This window comes from Oreochromis niloticus, linkage group LG2, assembly GCF_001858045.2.
Source record: "Oreochromis niloticus isolate F11D_XX linkage group LG2, O_niloticus_UMD_NMBU, whole genome shotgun sequence".
NCBI lineage: Eukaryota > Metazoa > Chordata > Actinopteri > Cichliformes > Cichlidae > Oreochromis > Oreochromis niloticus.
In genome coordinates, this window is record NC_031966.2 from 4962885 (window position 1) to 4976217 (window position 13333).

General features: G+C 40.4%; 1 protein-coding gene and 1 long non-coding RNA gene across 3 annotated transcripts; both read right to left on the reverse strand.

Moving 5' to 3' along the window:
- Nucleotides 1–894: 894 nt before the first annotated feature.
- On the reverse strand, nucleotides 895–2227 carry LOC109203148 (uncharacterized). Of its 2 annotated transcripts, none has more exons than XR_002063071.2 (3): nucleotides 1713–2227; nucleotides 1479–1567; nucleotides 895–1265 (listed from the first exon to the last, which is right to left on the reverse strand). It is a non-coding gene; the product is annotated as an uncharacterized LOC109203148 (long non-coding RNA). The 2 variants fall into 2 exon arrangements; XR_003221372.1 differs by having other exon boundaries at nucleotides 1479–1589.
- Nucleotides 2228–4789: 2562 nt separating this feature from the next.
- On the reverse strand, nucleotides 4790–13055 carry nkx1.2lb (NK1 transcription factor related 2-like,b). Its single transcript, XM_003454299.5, has 3 exons — nucleotides 12039–13055; nucleotides 10272–10494; nucleotides 4790–5986 (listed from the first exon to the last, which is right to left on the reverse strand). The coding sequence occupies exons 1-3, from the start codon at nucleotides 12336–12338 to the stop codon at nucleotides 5241–5243; spliced, it is 1269 nt and encodes a 422-aa protein (XP_003454347.3). The 5' UTR covers nucleotides 12339–13055; the 3' UTR covers nucleotides 4790–5240.
- Nucleotides 13056–13333: the final 278 nt, after the last annotated feature.

The window sequence follows — 13333 nt, forward strand, 5'->3', positions numbered from 1 at the left end:
TAACAGGTGCCATTTGAAAATCACGGTCAATGGCCAACGGGCCACAAGCAGACAAGGGCCAACGGGCCAACAAAATAACCATGCCAGAGGGGAGCCGCTTTATGTAAATCAGAAATTAGCCAAAATTGGACCAACAGGTCAAAATTAGCAAGAGGGGAGAAAAAAAATAAAACATTCTATCGACTAGCCAAACTGGCAACAATTGACCAACCGGTCAGAATGAGATTTTTAGCTATGCCACCTTTTTCTTGCATGCTGGGTTTCTGGGGGGTCACTGGTACAAGCTCTTCTGGTGCTTCTGGTGCTGATTTTACCTGAGCTATTTTTGGTGCAAACTGTATGACAGAGGGTCTGTTATTTATAAAGCAGCCTCATGAGCGCTGGGAAGGACAAGCCCAGAGCCCAAAACAGACAGTGCAGGAGTGACAAGGTTAGTATTTGTATGGTGAAAATTATACTTTTAGTTATCTTGATTGGCAAAAGAAAAGTAAATACAAAATCTGCTTCTCACATATACATATACTGTTGACCCACAGTGAGAGGCATCATTTCACAAACACCAGGAAGACTGAAACTCATCGCAGGGATCAAGCAGGGCTCGTGATCTTCACCAGCAGCTCCCTCACAAGAAGGATAAACTCAGCATTTCATGAACACTGATGGAGACCTTTGCTTTGTGTAATGTTAGAAGTACTCAGACAATCCTCAGAGGGTCTGGACTTTTACATAATATAATAGCTTTAAGTCCTGTAGAAAGTTAAATATATGTTGTGCTCTCTGGTTACTCTGGTATGAATGACTCTGAATTACTTTATGATAAATAACACACTATTGTCAAAAAACAGTGAAAGAATTCCAGGTCACAAGTTTTTAGTTCAAATACAAGTAACAACCTTTGACTTTAATCAGGTTTTATTTAATTGTGTCAGAGAAAACATCACATGCTCTTCATGTAGCTGAGTAAATTCAGTGTTTAAAACAGAAGTTGTGCAGGTCTGAGATCAGCAGTTTTCTGAAACACCAAACTGAGGTCCTGTTAATGCTGATGTATAGTGACACAGTTACATGGGTGATTAATCCTTTTGACTTTTTGTCTTTAAATTTATCAATAAAACAGCTGCAGCTTTCACTGACAGCACATGTGGTACTTTAACCTTTGTACTGTTTTCATCAGTTAATTTTGGAGTTACTACAAAGATTGAAGATACAGGATGATCTGTCTGCTGTCACTGGGTGGTGCTGAGGTCTGAATCTGCGGACGGCTCCTGTAATCACAAACAGAACAGAATCATCACAAACTGAAATATAAAGTTTATCTCTCAAATCTGAAATAAAGCTGATCCTTCTCTGTCCTCACACACTCGGGATCTGAAGTTGTTCAGTCCCACAGTTCTGCCGACAGCTGACATATGAGCTGTTTATTTTTTATTTGTTTTAAAGGCCTTATATACTAACACATTTTCTAATATCATGTTTACCTTTGAGTTGTTGATGCTTTATAAATGGACATCTGCAAAGATGAGATGATGGAGCAGGTTTCAGTCGAGGTTCAGTCTGCTGCTGCATCCTGGTCACAACATACGGAGGTGCTATCAGCAGTGGTATTGAACAAGAAATATTAATTATTTGTCCTAAAGGATGCAATGTCATGGGTTGGCTGAAGGAGAACCCAAATGCTGGACTTTTAGAATGGAGAAAGTGTGTTTATTTACACAAAAAACAGTGCCAACAGTCCACAGTGTGTGCTTTCCCAATTAATTCCCTGTGCCGTGATTCCTCTCCGTGATGCGTGGTTGTGCTTCGTCCTGCTCGGTGCCTGTGTTCAACTGTGTACTGCTCCCTCCACACGTCTCCGTAATCATCCTGGAAACAAGAGATGCCACAATGAGTACAGTCCCATCCACCGGCCGACGAAACATGCTAACCATTCCAACGAGAGAGTATTGAAAACACGAGTACCGCACTAACTGTATTTCTAGTTTAACAATCCCGTGCCGACTGTTGCTCCACTGCTCTCTTAAGTAGAGCCCCTTGATTAGGCAGATCAGCAACAGGTGAGTGATTATCACAGGTGTGGCTGGCTCCAAGGCAGGGACTCTCCAGACCTGGTGGGGCAGCAAAACTGACACAACAACCCACAGGGAAGCGAGGAACGAGGAGCAGATCACACCACAACCATAAATGATTAAGAAAGACGAATAAAACTCATAATATTCATTAAACTCAAAAAATAACACATGACCCCCAGGTCACAGACCCAGGCCCATGACATGCAAGCTGTACAGAGTACTGCACATGTGACTTTGTGAACATAACTCATTACAAATAATTCGGAAAGTTTTTTAACCTGAATATTTGTAACAAACAAAGTAAAAAAAAATGCTAAAAAAATAATCAGAGGAAAAATGTAACATTTTAACTTAAGCTGACAAGCGGAAGTAGTTGGTTTCAGTACATAAGTATCGGGCTTTGCTATTTAATCTGTAGCTATTGACTAATGAGGGGTTACTGAAGTGCCAGGTTTTTAAAAGTTGGGATCTGTGCTGAGATCTGAACCCATACCTCAACACAGCTTATTCAAGTTAAACTATTAACAGAACTAGAACTTCAGTTGTTCTAAGCAGTTTCATATGATTGGCTGTAGAATGTTAAGCTACTGGATATGAGTGCACAGAGTGCCCATGTCTTCTAACTTGGTATTCTGTATGATGCAATCAAATTTTAGCACCAAGTTCAGGATGTGATGTAATGTTGTGCTGGGAAACCTTGGGTCTCAGCATGGGAGTCAAAGTGATATGCACTGCACCTGCACCCGGACACACTGCACACATTATTCAGGGATTATATCAACGCACCTTTGAAACACTTGTGGCCTCTTGCAGTGGAGTAATTGCAGAAAGTGATGGAGGCATGCTAGCAGACAGACACTGCATAAATATGCAAAGTTCATGAGAAATTAAAAAATACTACTCTATATCACGTTTTACTAAATGAAAGAATACTACTACTGAAGGGTGACCGCTGCTTTTTTTTTTTTTTAAAGAAGCTTTCTATCATTAATATGCAGGAGACGTATCTTTTTGGAGTATATCTGACCTCCTTCAGTGTATACTGTCATTACAGTGTTCTGTCGATGTCGGTGAACAAAGTCTTGACATCATGCTGCAGACTCTACTTCCTTTGTTGTTCCTATTTTGGGCGGAGGGCTGAAAAATGCATCCAATGCAGAAATGCCTAAAACTAATTTTGCTAATGGCCATTTGAGGATGGCTTCAAAAGTTTGAAAAAAAAAAAAAGTCCACATGCTTACAGTGAGGATGACTAGATCCATGTTTTATATGCAGTGTGTGAATCATGTTCTTCATATTTAACAGCAGCAGCATGGAAAGCATGCTGGTTGCGACAGCACTTTCCCCTTTTAAGCAACAGAGACTAACACTGGCGCTTTTCTCTGATAATAACATAAAACAAAATAATCCCACTCAAAGAGATGGTTACACTTACTGATGACTGATTAACCAAATGGATTTGATGCCGTTTCCTCTTAAATATGTACTTAGATTTCCCAACACTGCAGAGAGTCCTGTGAAAACTTTCTTTTTCACTACTGAGGCTTGTAAAGTTAAAATAAGTTGGAGAGTTGGGTTTATTTTTATTTTATTTTTTTTTAACTGAAGATAAAAGATTCATTTTGATTAAATGTTTTTCATTTTGTGTCAGACCATAAATGTCGTGCAGAACATTAGACAGCTCTAATTAATCCTGACCAATCAAAAGCTTCAAGTATTACAAAAACAGACAAATAAAAAACTACATTTTTGTCACTTCCGGATAAATATTGTAGACATCATTACAAGATAAAATTTCAAAAACATATTGTTTTAAATTAAAGATGTTCAAATGTAAATAAAGGAGAACATAAACAAACTGGCATGCACTCAGCTGAAGGAACTGAACTGAAACAAAATCATCTGAAATAATGAAATGTTTAAAGAAAGGCCGCTCGGCACTGTTCAGCACGGGAAATGGGATGTCTACAGCTGTGCGCTATGCAAGCATGGCACTGCTTCAGATGCTCCTGTTACTGGCTCTGTGGAAACATGCTTCAAGCACAGTTTGACTATTTAAAGTCCGACAAAGAAGCAACAACTGCAAACTCTCACTGCACTCTCTCTCAACAGTTTTCTGGTCTTTTGAGACAAAAACATTTAGTGACATTGTGACACTGTGGCTCCAGTTTTCGTTAAAATGATCTATTTACTTGGTCTTTTTATAAAAGAATCTCACGCTATTGGCGGACTTTGCACGTGTGCTGTCCGGCCGCTCCTGCTGCAGTCTGTGCGGACTACTTCAACTTCTCCATATCACGCGGCTCTGTCTGTTTCCCAGCCACATGATTGGCTCGGCTCAGTGCTGTTCTTATTGTCATTGGCCTATCGTGCTGTCTGTCAAAACATTGACGAAAGATTTTATCGACATTATATTCATCACGTCTCATATTTCTATGAAGGAAAAGTCATTTCACTGTAGTTATCTTTATCGTTTTAGAGATTTGTATTGTTTTTTCGCAAAACCCCTCCTCGCATAAATATTTTCCAGTTGCCATTTGGATTTTTTTATTGGTTTGCTTTTGACAAACAGGAAATCTCACAGATATCCAAACCAACCAACAGGCACAGGATTAGCTTCACACCCAAACCCTGCATGGAAGTTACTTACCTCTGAGGCACTGCAGCACTCAACGCTTCAGCTCACTGTTATTAAAAACAAAATCACTGGGATACTTTTCTGTTTAATTGTGATCATTTTAATATCAAAGGACAATACCATGTTGAGCTGAGGACTCAGTACATCCACGGATTTTATGGAAACTGTTAACCACCTCAATAAATAAAAGAAATGAAAACGATCACAGCTGGAGTTACATGGTACTGACAATAGATCAAGCCATTCTCAAGTCTTAAATAAACATTCAATATTTTTACAGACTTTAGAAAAAAAAAACAATGAGATCAACTATTTGTCTATTACGGTGTTTAAAACAGCATTCAGAGCTAGAACATAGATTTATGTACAGTTCTGCAAGATATTAACATTCTATCAAAATAAAATTAAAGCCTTTAAACGCTGGTAGTAAAAAAGGGGGAGGAGCTGAACGCTGTGCTGCAGTTCATACTGGGACGTTTCAGTCAGGGTTTCTGTGTGTGTTTGTGTGTGTATCTACAGGTGTGAGAGTGTATCTACAGGTGTGTGCTGTAGAACGCAGGTGCAGCATAACTCTGTGTCCCCAGCATGAAGGGAGACAGGACGTGGCTGGCGGTGAGGAAAGGCAGCTGGACAAGGCTCCCAGCAGGGGGGTGATGGTGGCTGGCGTAGCCTGTGTGCATGGCCAGATGCCCACTGACTGGAGGGGATTGGCTCAGAGGGCTGAGGCTTCCCAAGCCTCCTCCCGCTCCTCCCCCTGTGCCTCCCGTGCCTCCCGCTCCTCCCGTGCCGGTGGGGGCCGAGGTGTCAGCTCCAGGGTTCTGTTTCTTCCATTTGGTTCGCCGGTTCTGGAACCAGATCTTAACTTGGGTCTCGGTGAGGGAGAGGGACAGGGCCAGGTTGAGGCGCTCGCACACTGACAGGTAGCGTGTGGACTTGAACTTGTTCTCCAGTGCCACCAGTTGCTCGTAGGTGAAGGCAGTCCGGGCTCTGCGGGGCTTCCCTGACTTGGAGTCTGAGCCAGAGCGTTTCCTCTTGGGCTTGGCCCCTTGGCCCCCATTGGTTTGGGGACTGGTGATCTGGCTTGTGGGGCCTCCGTTAGGGGTCTTTGTGTCTCTGCTGGGATCCTGGTGGCTGTGCTGGCCTAGTTCTCTGTCTCCATTACTGGGAAGAGCCGAGCTGCTCTCCTCACTGCTGTAGGGCCCGTCTGCAGCCTCTGAGTCCGGGGTCCCAGATCTGTGGAAGTCCTCCTCATCCGGACTTCTGTATATAAAGCCCTCCTCTAGAAGAACGGACACAACAAAGAGTTCAGCCACGTGTAACATCCAACAAGTTCTCCATCCTATATGGTTACACAGGTGGTTTGTCTCTACAACCCACCTTAGCTTAATGAAGTGGTTTGTTCAGATTAAGCCATACCAAGCTCATGTTTAGGCTTATGTAAGTAGTTCACTACCTGGATCACTACCAGTACCTTAAGATATTTAGGCATGGTTTAACCATGGTTCTGCACTGCTAGCAAGTTAAGCTAGTTAAACTAGATTTGGTACCAAATGTCACAGCTACAAAAACAGAGACACCAAAATATTGCGACGAAGAGGGAGCACAGTGCATTGTGTAATTCAAATTATTAGCTTCTGACAAGCATGCATATGAACAGGTTAGCTCACAATATACAGACTTCATAAAATGACTAGAGCTTTTTTATTTATTTTTTTCTGTAATATCCAACTGAAGTCTTATTTCATCAGTTACAATCAGAATTTTTTTTTTCAAAGGGTATAAATATAGATACCCTTAAACATCTTCACTGCAAAGAATTGATCAGAATCAGAATCAGAAAGGGTTTTATTGCCAAATGTTGAGCAGGTTTACAACATTAGGAAATTCCTGCGGTACTTAGTGCAAACATACTGTCATATAACGCTTAAATAAACATAAAAATAAAAATTAAAAGTGCTAAGTAGATAGATATATACATGAGTGCAGGTGGTGATCAGTGCAAACATGGAATGATTGGCACTGATGGCACTTATGGCTTCAAATAAATACTTTTAGGTTCAGCTTCTTGGTTGCAGTAATAAATTGGTAGTATGGATTATGAAATGGTTACAGCTAGAAGAAACAATGTTGACCATAAAGCAAACAGTGGTCTTCTAAGTACTAAATTTTACTGGCCCATCTATTTACCCCTATCTCCTCATAATTACCGTTGCCACGGGAGGCCAGTTAATCAAAAAATGTAGCTAAGGATTGTAATTAGCTTAATTGTCTGCTATATGGAAAAACAGTCTCTTCCCAGCATAATCAGTGAGTGTTGAACTGTGGTCCTAATTTTGGCCACTGTATGCTTCCTTCAGAAACTTGCAGTTGAATTTAAAAATATCTTGAACGAATAAACATGTCAAGTTTCCAAAGACAGAGCAGCCATGAGCCTAACCTGAGTAAACTGCTAAAGAGCCAGAGGGCAAGAATGAGCTGCTGATACTGAGCTGCCAACTCTCTGCTCTCCATTAGTATTAATCACTGTGTCATCTGGTATCCATCATCATTTTTTGCTATGCGCTCCACTTTCTGGAGTTTACTCATCACATGATTACTGCATCATAAGTCTGTGGTGTCTTACTTCATTTGTGGCTAAATGAGTGAGGGCAATATTTGGAAATAAAATGATAAAATCGACAGAAATAAGAAGGCAATTAGATCAAGAAGGTTCTGAAAACAGTATCGTCAGACGAAACGAAAAGGTATGAAATGACCATACACTGGTCACCATACTTTATTGTACACTGTAAAATATACTAGATGATTATCAGGTAAAAGAAATTGTGTTTGGATACTAATAGTGTGCTAAAATAAGAATGGAGCATTGGATTATGGTGGATTTTAAGGTACCACAGATCAGCAGAAAAAAGCTAATAGGCATTGTTGGAATGTCACTGATCCCTACCTCTTAAATGTCCAATTAAATCATTTAGCTGCAAATCGACTGCTTTTACATCAGCCCTTCAGAGGAGCACATGGTGCTTTAGTCTTTAATGAAACCGTAACTCTTTCTGAGTTGGTATCATCCAAACATTTAGAGGCTGCTGTTGGAGTCATACTAAAAAATTAAGCATTTACATGTGCAATACAAAATGCCAGGTTACTCTGCACTCAGTAGTGCAATAATATGTTAGGGACAAAAACGATCTGGACGTTCAGGCTAAGCTTTCATACAGTATTTGCATTGCATGAAAACACCGAGCACAGTTCACATCGACGTGTACAGCACACATGTGCTTACAGCCCTGCAAATGCTCTTATTGCTAATGTTAGAAAAATACTGTGTGTGCTTTTTTCATGTAATTGGTTTGGATATTTTTGGCCCAATTATGCTGTTCCTTTTGTCCTTAATATCGACAACATCAACAGTTTTAAATGACAAGAAAAAGTAAACTACACCTCGAATAATACTAAATTATATTTTAAAAAAACTATAATGTAAGACATTATATTGTCCTACATGTGCCCCCCAAAAAAGTGAGAAAATAAAAGCATTTATTAACCAGTGACAAATCCACCTGCATGATTTCCACTGAAAAAAGACATTGAGCATGTGTTAGATCATTTGGAGTAAGACTGTGTAGTTTTATAGATTAAATCAGAGACCAAATATGTATGAAACCTTTAATGAATGTGTTTCTGGGTTAGTTGAGAGAAATTATAGAAAAGATAGCTTAATAAGATTATGTTTTTACATGTAATTCACTCATAAAATGTCCACTTTTTTCATTTTTCTCATATATAATAATAATACTATATACTATAATAATAATGATCATATATTATAAGTATTAATAATAGTATTAGTATTATAAGTATTAATAATAATACTTATTATTATATTAATAAAAATAATTAAGAAATAAGGAACCATGATGCTTGGTGAGATGGTTTCTTGTCCATTTTCTAATAAACAGAAATTAATAATAATTTTGTTCGTTATTGCTAAAAACACGTCAGCCATTTAATCATATACTGATTCTAATTTAAATTTTAATTTTTTAAAAGGCCTGATTTTACAGTCGTTAAAAATAAAACCTTGTTTGATGTTACAACTATATTTATTATAGTCTGTACTGCTGGGATACTTTTTTGGCAGTCAGTATAATAATACAGAATAATAGTATACAAACTACAACAGCAGTGCAGTTGTTCCTGTGATGTTTTTACTGTTTTCTTTATTTTTCTTTTTGTTCTGAGCTTTTGTTTTTAATCCAGCGCGACTATATCACGAAGTTATAATTATTTATGATTTAGGGCACATGCCTGTATCTGCTTCTGAAAAATAAAGTCAGAATTTTGTTGATTTGAAATCTGTAAAATGTACGGGAAATGTAATGAAAACAAATGAGAGATTTAAAAAATAAATAAATAAGGAAAAATAAAAATGTGACGGAAAAAACAAAGAAAAGAGAAAAAAAAAGAAGGAAGAGGTCCAATACTGGTGTATAATAATATGAAATCGAGGAGATGGAGCTGATTGGAGCTAATGCGTTTACGTGGGGTCCATGAACTCAGTGTACACCTGCCAGTATTTACCGACCAATAATACCGATCACACACAGGAACTGCAGCCAATTAACTTTTTTGCTCTTTTTAATTCTAGATAAAAACAGATGCTGTTTTAAACTTAAAACCAAAGAGCTCGTTTGCGAAAAGAACTGTTTTTATCCTCCTCCAGACACCATAGTTTTTAGTTTTTTTTTTTTGGTTTTGGTTTTCTCCCCATTCTTCCAATTTTTTAAATGGTCCGTAATCGTGATTTTTCTGATCTCTTACATCATCACAAGAATAAGTGGCCTGGAACATAGATTTCTGTGTGACACCAGGGTTTAGTAAGAACATACTTCCGTCATACGGACGAAACAAAAGCCCAAGAACAACTGGTGGGTAATTAAAACCAGAATCCTTAGGTCACAGTTAGATAAACCACACCGAACAATGCAGTGCCCTTAAAATATGAACCGAATTAGAAAGGCCTTCTTCCGGATCACTTTTCTTCCGTCGGAAAAGCCCAGCGGTGTTCACAAAATATGTATTATTTATAAATAGCGTAAACGGGCTATATTAAAGTAGAAATGGAAAAGCTCTATATTCGAAATTGGGGTCTATGTAAAATGGTTTCATTGGTTGGGTTTCACTCAGGCTAATGTAGGCATGTTTAACTATATATGAATAAATCAGTTCATTCACGGGTTAGAACAAATATGATTTGAATGACACAGAAAATAAATAACCTAATTACAAACTACAAACACGCGAGCACGCACACCTATTTTAATCATATAAAAAAATTCTTAAAACGTTAAAGGATGTTACAGAATCACTAAAAGCAGAGTGGTTTCTAAGGAAAGGGGACTTTCAAAAGTAACAGAAGCACTTCGACTGAATTCAGCTGCTTTTAAAGACATTTGAACAGGAAGAAACGACGTTACTGACGCAATGGCGGGAAATTAAAGGAAATTAAAAAAATAAATAAATGATTCAATAATGGACTTGGTTTGAAGTCCACGTAGACTTACTGCTCTGATATTCGTCTGCACCGTAGCCCTTGCTGGCCTCGAGGCTGGGCTCGCGCTCCCCGACTCCTCCTCTCCGGTTCTCCGCTCCGTACACGCTCTGCTCGAGCTCGCCGCGGTGGCTCACGTGCTGTTGTTGCAGCTGGTGTCGCCGGCTGCTCGTGAACTTGTTGGGGTCCAGGATGTCCAGCACGGAGAAAGAAGTTGTCCGGTGCCCGATGGGGCCCTGGAGAGTAACAAATCGAATGATTTATTTAGTTAAAAAGAAGATATTATCGCCGGCCTTTTATCCCGTATACTTGAATTTATTTGAACTTGCTTTTTTTCTTGTTTTTTCCCTCCACAATTACATTTTGCCACGCATTTTAACAGCTATATATTTATTTGTAATATTAATAATGACCACTTTAATTATTATTACTATTATTATTATTGTTGTTGTTACTATTAGTAGTAAGCAGTGTTAAAGTCAAAGAGTGAAGTAAGACAAATCCGAGTGTTAGGTGTTGGCAGCACACATCACATCCAATAAAACAGCTGGTAAAATGTGTTCATAAAGCAAACATGAACACAGATCAGCTGCATTTCCTGCGCAGGCTGTGTAGCGGTCAATAGGCTATCAGAAGAAAAACGAATCAATCCCATTTTAAGTAGTGCAGTCTATAGATTTTTAAAACTTCAGTTTTACATTTCCACACGTAATTGGTTGGAAAATCTGTGAGTTCAAGGGAAGGCTTACACTTAAGGTAAAATACTGCTTTACCCAGTTTGAACCTCCATGTGGGCACAAGGTTTACTGTGTGATGTAGAAATGTTCAGATTTTTTATATCCTAATTTATGTGGAGTCAAAAAGGTAGCCAAGTGTATAAGACAGATAAAAGGTGGTGCAGTGACTCTGTTTCCACCCCTCCCTGCATTACATCCTGATTAGGATCATCCATTTATTAATGAGGCCAGTCTTGAGCATGTCGACATGAATAATCCTACATTAATATTGTAATTCTCACTTTAAATAATCCCAGGGATCCTCTGGAGAAAGACCCAGGGGCGCATTAACAACTGGTGATAAGAATAGTCGAATCGAAAAATACCACAATCAGAGCTGCAAATAAACACAATCACGTTTTATTTAAGAATAAACAAAATTCGGGTCTATGGAAAAAATATAGAGAATTTCCCCTCTTTACAAACAGGCCTACTTTAAATTATTTTGAAACCAATAAATTTCGTTCAGAAACGAACGAAAAAGAGCTGATAGCTTTAATTAATCCAGAGCAATAATAATAATAATAACAAAATAAAAGTCGGTGTCCTTCTTTACGGAAACGAATTTGAATGGTTTTAATTTAGAAGTTTTTATTTGGTATCTTTCCGGTCGCATTCTCCAACTGCATTTTATTAAAGGCCTCGTCTCCATAATGTGACCCATAACATGACAACACGGGCCACACACATTTTAAAAACAAAGAATCATAGCAGTTACACAACAGGACAAAGTAACCAAATAATTTTATTTTAAAAACTGTCTTCAGTTTCGGTGCTTCGGCTGCTCCCTGTGCTAAGAATTCTTACTTTTCTGCTAGCCCAGCTACTTTTCGTGCCATCCCTCTTCCCACCTCGATGCTTCTTTATTTATGCTGCAGTGTCCCGGTTGTGTCCTGTCTACTGGTCTATACTGGCTACCTGAGAGTCTGCCGTTACTGTCTGCTACAGTCACGCACCGCTCCGGTGGCGCTTCATAAAGTTTGCTCGTGCCCGTATTAGCCTACCTGCTGTGGCGGGGCCAACACCGGATTCGTCGGCGGAGGTTCCGAGTGGTTCTCCGTGGCCTGAGCATCTCTGCCGCCGGCGGCCGCGCTGGAGAAGAGCCGCTTCTCCCCCGCGGCGGCTCCGTCTAACAAGTCAACGCTGTCCGGGCTCACCACAGTTTGGACGCCGTCCCCGCCGCTGGGCGCCGGTAGCGCTCTGTCCCGACTCATAACGGGTGGCACGGCGTCCGTCACTGGCCCCGCCGCAGCTCTCTCCCGGCTTATCACGGTCTGGACCCCATCCGCTCTGTCCCGGTTCATCACTTTACTCTCCCTTTCCCATATAATAACAATCCGTTAGAGTTGAAAATTTAAAGAAACAAATCAACACCAAGTCGTTTTAAAGAGCGTGGATGATACTCATGTCAAATAACAAGTTCACGCCACAGGCCGGTTCATGTGTCCCGTCAGCATTCTGTCTCAAGCGATGTGTTCACCCAGGTAAAGTTTTCCATTGGCATCCGGACAGTCTGGGCAGAATAAGAGCTTTAGCTGCACTCTTGCTTCCGTCAAACTTTAAACTTCTTCTCTCCGGCCTTCATCCTCTACATCGGACGCTGCAACTCAGCGTCTCTGGCGATCTTTTGTCTGTCCGTCTTGTACGGTGCCGTTATCCCGTACTGGCACGCACACATAAACAGCGCGCGACGTTCCGACCTCCAGCCTTGCGCGCTCTGGAAGCCTGACAGGAGTTGAAGGCGGGACAGACTGATCTATCTCTCTAATAGTTAAAACTAGCCTGCGCCCCCCTCTCTTGCTCTCTCTCCCCCCATTAGTTAAGTGAAGAACCCTTTCTCTCCCCTCTCATTCTCTCTCTCTCTCTCTCTCTCTTAGTTCTCGTCTCCGTTTTTGGCTTTTAGCAGGCCAGTCGAGGAGCCTCTACCATACATTTGTCCCCGTGTGTGTGTGTGTGTGTGTAGGCCTGTGTGTCGCCATCTCCCTCCTTATTTATGCATTCTTATTCAACTCTACGGGTTGTAATTGGCTACAAATTAATCCCACTTGCACTAATAGGCTATTATCTCGAGGCTGCAAGCGCGCGGGTGGTGCTGTGTGGCCCGGGCCAATTCGCTATCAGAGCACGCGGAGAAATAGAGACAGAGCGGGAAGAGCGCTGGCTGTCCCCACTTTACAGCGCGCGGTGTCGCCTCGCGGATCTCACGACGCTAAATTGTTTAGGTTGAACGTCACGTGAAATGTTGCTTTGTTCGCTAACAGGTGAAGTAAACGTATAGCAGGTGTGCAGATAGTTGGAA